Below are 6670 nucleotides of genomic sequence, written 5' to 3'. Positions count from 1 at the left end.
CACACACACACACACACACACACACACACACACACAGCCATGTTAGGTAGAGAAAACAACTGCAAAACAAACTAAATAAATAAATAACACAAAGGTGCCAGTCAGTGTAACACACTAGTCTGATCTAAAATGTAATAAAAACAACATACAGACACATTGTGACAAGTCTAGAGGAGACAACCTTTTATGCAAGCAATATAAAAATAAATGTATGTCTACCTTAGTGGGACTTCTGACACTGAGAGGAGGCCAGGGTCTCATAGGCAGRCAGTATGAGGTGGTTGAGGTGTAAGCAGGTCTCCAGATGATCACCAGTCTTTGTGGATCTGTTCTTGGATTTTATGATTTTCATGTGAGAGAAAGCAGACTCCAGAACTCTCCATCCATGCCACTTGTTGCTCTGGATTTGATCCCAATGACATTTTGCAGAGTCAGAACCTCATTTTCAACACTGGAGCAGTCCAGCTGAAACACAAATCTGGACACATCCATCCGTCCTGGTGGACAGCTGCACGTCTTATAGCAGCCACTTTTATTTTTAAAATCACAGAAAAACACGTCTGCAGCATCAAACGCTTCTTTCATAAATTCGTCATTGCTGAAAGATGTTTTCCACAGTGTTTTTTTTGTGTTGAGGCAGGTATGGACGGGGCTGCATTAGCAGCCTCACCTTAGCTTAGGAGGGGGAATCCATCTCATAGCGTCGGTGCATTGTTTTGAAAGAAATGCAGTTCCACGTTATCCTTTTTGGACAAGCCAAGGCAGCGCTCGAATTACATATGAGTCCTCTTCCCACTCCAGATGAAAATAATAAGTTTTTCTTTGCTTGTTAGCTGTCTTTCGTTCATTTTTTTCCACCTCTCTGCTTTGTTGTGAACACGTGACCCTAAAGTCTCGCGAGACCGTGTTCGGAGTGCTGTTTCATCACACCTAAAACTCATGAGACTACGTCTGTGAGCGGAGCTGACGAGCCGGCTCTCAGCTGTGCTGGGGAGGGTGGAGGGAGCGTGTTCAAGGCTGGAATGTAAACTCCTCCCGCCTCCACCGCTTCTGCCGGAGAGCTCAGCGAGCAGACATGAGTCCCGGCCGGAGCGCAACTGTTGCTCTCAGCTGTTAGAGGAAGGTTGTGCTCCTTGAGCTACTGGGAACCAGCCAACGAGCTACTGGTCGATCGCGATAGACTGGTTGAGCACCCCTGCCTTTTAAAAGGTCTTAAATCAATCTTCAGAATTCTTAAAAATGTGAACACATTGTAAGTAGGATGGCTGTAATTTGTATCAAATATTAAAATAATTGGTAACATTTATTTATTTTTGAAATATTCCCATTCAGATGTTCCCTTTGACATCACTTCCTGTTATTTTAAATGCAAATATCTCAACAACTGTCCATATGAGCAATGTGAAATTCATTTTCTAATACTGTATGTTAATGTTAAAAATGCATTCACTTTTCTTACAAAAAGTTGATGTCACAAGCACTTTGCAGCAAGCTGGCGTTGAGAACCCACTGTGGGTCATAAAGCTACAAATTTTGGGTCATTAGAGGATTTCCAGAAATTAAATTAAGTTTAAAACTGACTGCTAAGAATGTTTTTTTTGCTATGTTTGACAAAATAGCAGTTAGATATTGATAAAAACAATTGGTCTATTAGCAATATTTGAATAATTCAACCAAAAATACTTGAATTCATGATTTTCTGCCAGTTTTATTTTTTTATTTATTTATTTTTTTGTCATTTGTGTTTATTGTGAAATTGGTCTTAAATTTGATTTCACTTGGCATTAAAAAGTCTTAAAGTCTTAAATTTAACTTGCCTTAAACTGTAGGAACCCTGTGGTCCCTGTAAATGTGAAATGGTCCTTATCGAGGAAAAAGTGAATGTATTCAAATATTCAGTAAACATTAGCTCCCCTTTTATCTGCATCCCCTCCGAGCAGCATGCTTCCACTGATGCAGAGGAATGTAAAGCATCTGGATGCTTCAGCAGGCGCTGCGGAGTCCGTTTCACCTCCCTTTTTTTTTTATTTCTCCTCCGTTTCGCAGACGGCGAGAACCGCCCGCTGACGGCTCACGACGACAGCCTCTGCAGGATCTGCATGGACGCCGTGATCGACTGCGTGCTCCTGGAGTGCGGCCACATGGTCACCTGCACCAAGTGCGGCAAGCGGATGAGCGAGTGTCCGATCTGCAGGCAGTACGTGGTCAGGGCCGTGCACGTCTTTAAGTCCTAACATGGCGCCGCTCCCTCCCCGCAACCTTCAACTCAGTAATGCAGCTCACAAACTCTGTCACTCACAAACTCCTCGTCCCTGAAGGTTTTATATTATTTGCGCAGTATCCCATTTCATCAGTGGGCAGATTAGGACCATACTTTGTCTTTGAGTCTTTCCTTTTATATTTTTTTAATTTGAACAAAGTCAAGAATGTGTGAACAAGCTCATTTAACACATCCTCATTACTGCCTATAAGCTGTAGCCGGTACTCAGTTCTGCTGGGTGCCCACAGGAGCGCCTTTCTTTACAACTGCTGCAAGTAACTGCATATCAGTAACGTCTCCTAACCTCATGCACAACCTCAGCCCAGGGTATAACATGTGAATAAAGTAGGTGCCAAATACTGGGCCTTATGTGTCACCTGTTTTCAGTGTTTTCATCAGCTCTGAGGACGTCATCAGTCTTTCAGCCTGTTGGATCAGAAATCACTGTGTTAATGCACCATCATCACTTACAACACTAATAGTGGCTGAGGCGACGCGTGGCTTCCTGATTGTCTGAGCGTAGCGAGGCTAATTAGAAACTCCAGCTTTTGATTTCCGTTGCCTCTGAATGAGTAGCTCTGCACTTATTGAAGGAAACTGGCGAGTGATTATTATATAAAGGTTGATGCAGCAATAATTCTGCTGATCTGCGTTGTGCTTTTTATTAATATTATTTATTTAACGTATCACTCAAAGTCTGTCGCAGCAATAGTTAAACTTCCGCTGTCACCTTTGTCCGGTCCCAGCTCCTACTGGAGACTGAAGACAAAATCTGGTGCTAACTCATCCAACCATCGTCCCTGTTTTCTAACTTTGGATGTGAAACCGAATGTTTTTTGTGTTTTTTTGTTGTTTTACTGGTCGTGGAACAAAGTGTCTTAAGGCTTTTTAAGTTCTCTCTTTTAGGAGTCACATATTCAGCGATGTGTGGTAAAGAAAGTATATCAAGATAACACTTGTTAATGTACATATATTGATCCGTATCAGATGTATATATCTATATTTTTTAATTTAATTTGAATTGTGTGGTTCAGATTAAAGTATCCCGGGGATTGGGCTTGTTTATTTTTATAGGGTTGTATTTTTTTTATTTATTTTTTCTTGTAGTAACTAAAAACGTGTTAATTTGCTTGAGCTCACTGTTCTGTTTGAACCACGGCATGACGAGCATTACAGTTAACATTTCATCTACCTTCCTACATTTCCTGTCTTCATAAAGAGCACTCAGCTGGTCTCCCTCCCACTAATAAGCTTGGTCAGAAGCCCCCACCCCTCCTCTGTCTCTACCACTTGCTGCTGTCATGATGTTCTCTACAATCACAGAGTAGGGGAGCCGATTGCACTTTTTGTTTAGAGTGGGGACAATTGTGTGCAAGGCATGGTCTTTGTATTTGGGAATGTGAAACTTTATATCATGAATAAAGATTTTAAGTAAAATCTGTTTCGTTTCTTTAAGGTACAAATTTAGCAATGAAGCGCTACAAATGACTGTTCAGGTTTATCTCCATATTTGGTTGAACTGGACTGGTTGTATTTTTAGTAGTATGAGGGGAAAATATACTACATCTTGAAAGAAGTATGAAAGTGTACTTCCATGTTAATGAGTTATGGGAGGTTTAAGTTTTATGTCAGACACAAATGCTTTTTGCATTAAAAATAAAATCAAACTAGACAATGCAGTTATTGCAAACGTTTATTTTCTGTCAACCAGGCTCTAAAATGTTCAAGTTGTACTTGTCCAGGGACTTTAATTGGACTTCCTCTGACACGTCTTGCTTTGCGACTGTTCAGCTGCTGTAGTGGTTATAGAATAGGAAAGATTTGTTTCCAATGACTGATGCTTTATAAAAAGTGCCACGTTAGGAAATATTTAAGTCTTGACCGAAGCAGTGGACTGATAAACCCACTGCTGTGAATGAACTGAAATCCACAACTGGTCACTCTTTATCTCTGAGTTACACACTACTGAAGAGTTTTGTTCAGACAGTTTACTGAAACCCAATGATATAAATGAAGTTTTTTTTATGCAAATTAGCACTTAATTTTTGGATTTTTTTTTACAAATATAAACATCACATTCACCTGAGGGAATAGATTACATCACAATATTCATAATACAACACCTAATAAATGATGTATATGTTTAAATTTACGTAAATATTTGAAAAGGTCAAAGATGCCAGTATAGATAACCAGATGTGTATAAAAAAAGTCAGTATTACAATCTGCTGCAATGTCTTGCGACTGACTTGGGTTTTGAACCCTCCCCGATAAATTATTCACAGGCATTATTTGACTCAACCATGTAAGACACCTACGTCAAGTTACTGAATAAATGAATAAATACAAACTATTAAAAACACCAAAAATCAATAAATTAATGTTGAAATATTGATGCAAACCATATTAAACTAAACAGTCAAAAGTAAAAGTAAAAAAAAAAGTAAAACAACCTTGTAACAGTAATATGAAATCATTTCATTATCACTGAATTATACTGAGTATTTTAAAAAAATGATAGAATAAAACCACAGCACATGCAGGGTCGTGTTTGTGTGATCTGATACTGAAGTGACAATGTTCGATGCAGATTTTGGCACGCAGTTAAAACAGCAAAACAAAACAAAAAAATAATAAAACAAAGTAAAAGATATTTTTGTTTCTCATGCTGTAAAGTCTACATTTAGCTCCTGAGGCGAAAACAAAAAGCTTTCGAATGATGCTTGTACAAAAATATTATTTAAAATTTAAAAGAATAAACATAACTCAACAGTTACGACCACATCTTTATAAAAGTACGGTTTCAACAGAAATACATGCAACCCATTTCCTCTTTCTGTCCAGTGAACATTGATCGCCTCTCATAAGTGAACGAATCTCTCCAGAAACGTCTGCTTCTTCAGTTTATGACGAGTGATTCAGAGACTCATCGCAGGACCACTTCCTTTAAGTGCAAAGACAGTCTGTTAATGTGTCTCGTTAGCCACTAGCTGGTCTTCTGCAGCAGTTTGTCCTCCTTCAGTTTGAACGGTACGCTCACAGACATTTCTGCAATGAACCTTTCACAGCCCGTCTTCGTCACCTGCTTGCAGTAGCGAAGGTCGATCTGACAGATGCTCCCGCAGCGCTTGAAAAAGTTCAGGGAATAATCTGTGACTCTGTTGCAGACTAAAACAGGGAGAAAAGCAGTCAGTTTTATTTTGTCAGGAGAAATGTTAGGCTTAATCTTTTAAGCCCAGTTTGTAGATTTACAATTCATTTTGCTATTTTTTTAAGCTAAATATTGAATCTGACATTGTTCAGTGGTGTTACAGTTTAGGTGAGTCAAAGAATGTTAAACAGCTAATTCATCTCAGTTGTTATGCTGGATTAAAGCAAGGATTTTGGATTGATACATACAAAAACACCTACTGATTATGTTACACTGCAAAATAATTGAGCTAGGAATTAAAAACTTGGAACGTGCCTATAGTTTCTACAGGGACTTTGCTGTAGTGTTTCACTTAAGAGTTTCGGCCTTGGGGGTGTTTTTGAACACAAAATGATGATAGTAGAAAGTGTTTGCTGATTTTTTAAAATAAAAACTACAGGAGTCTGCCATTTAATTTGCAATATATGAATATATGATCATATCTCTCTGGTGAAATTAACCTTATTTGGTGTATTTTGATTTTACATTCACATTTCATCTTTAAAATGGTGTCTGCAATTTGGAGTATTTTGATTTGTGAGTGCTCCAGGCCCCTTACAGAGTAACAAGGTGCTGTTTTATGTAGTATTGTCTGTGAAAATTAGGTCCCTACAACTTAAAGTTAAACTTTTAATACTTCTTAGAAAAAAGGCAGTTCACACAGCAAATGCAGGAAGGAAGTAGTTTTGTGTCCTCTTGTTGGATCAGGTGTCAAGTGAAAAAAAAAAACAACAACTCTTCACTTCAGTTTATCGAACGCAGCATGATTTTTCTGGGCTTTTGACACTCATGTTGGTCAGGATTAATTTACTTTACACTAAAGACTTTTGAAGTGTTTTAGAAAATCTTCCAAAGAGATCACTGGATTAATAAAAACACCTAAAGAAACCAAGCCTGTATAATAATTAGGCCTGTCACGATAACAAATTTTGCTGGGCGATTAATTGTCTCAAAATTTATTGCGATAAACGATAATATTGCCTGGTGACCGTTTTACAACTAATAATTATAAAAGCATAATATGTAAGTGCAATAAATCAACAAACTTTCATTTTTAAAAGAATGTTTAACAAAGTGGACTCTCAGTCTCTAACAAAAAAATGCACTTGAATAAAAAAAAAAACAACAAAGAACAACAAAATGTAAATTAAACACCACACACAACTAAGACAGTAAATAAACAATATTAAAGAGCAGCATGTCTTTAGAGATGAAGCAAA

At 38.1% G+C, this 6670-nt stretch overlaps 2 protein-coding genes across 7 annotated transcripts in view; one reads left to right on the top strand and one right to left on the bottom strand.

The window, feature by feature from the left end:
• rnf34a (ring finger protein 34a) overlaps nt 1-3697 on the top strand; it is a 9681-nt gene extending 5984 nt beyond the window's left edge. For both annotated transcript variants that reach the window (XM_014007207.1, XM_014007208.1), the window contains one exon: nt 2047-3697. In XM_014007207.1, coding sequence (XP_013862661.1) covers nt 2047-2234 — 188 coding nt within the window. In that variant the 3' untranslated portion in view covers nt 2235-3697. The remainder of the gene's footprint in view (nt 1-2046) is intronic.
• Nucleotides 3698-3935: 238 nt separating this feature from the next.
• The window catches only part of kdm2ba (lysine (K)-specific demethylase 2Ba), a 15711-nt gene continuing 12976 nt past the window's right edge, over nt 3936-6670 (bottom strand). For all 5 annotated transcript variants that reach the window (XM_014007201.1, XM_014007203.1, XM_014007204.1 and 2 more), the window contains exon 10: nt 3936-5428. In XM_014007201.1, the coding sequence (XP_013862655.1) occupies nt 5247-5428 (182 nt within the window). In that variant the 3' untranslated portion in view covers nt 3936-5246. The remainder of the gene's footprint in view (nt 5429-6670) is intronic.

The sequence above is a fragment of the Austrofundulus limnaeus genome, unplaced genomic scaffold, assembly GCF_001266775.1.
Source record: "Austrofundulus limnaeus strain Quisiro unplaced genomic scaffold, Austrofundulus_limnaeus-1.0 Scaffold40, whole genome shotgun sequence".
Taxonomy (NCBI): Eukaryota; Metazoa; Chordata; class Actinopteri; order Cyprinodontiformes; family Rivulidae; genus Austrofundulus; species Austrofundulus limnaeus.
Note: the sequence above shows the minus strand (reverse complement) of the source record. Positions and strands in the feature narration are given on the sequence as shown.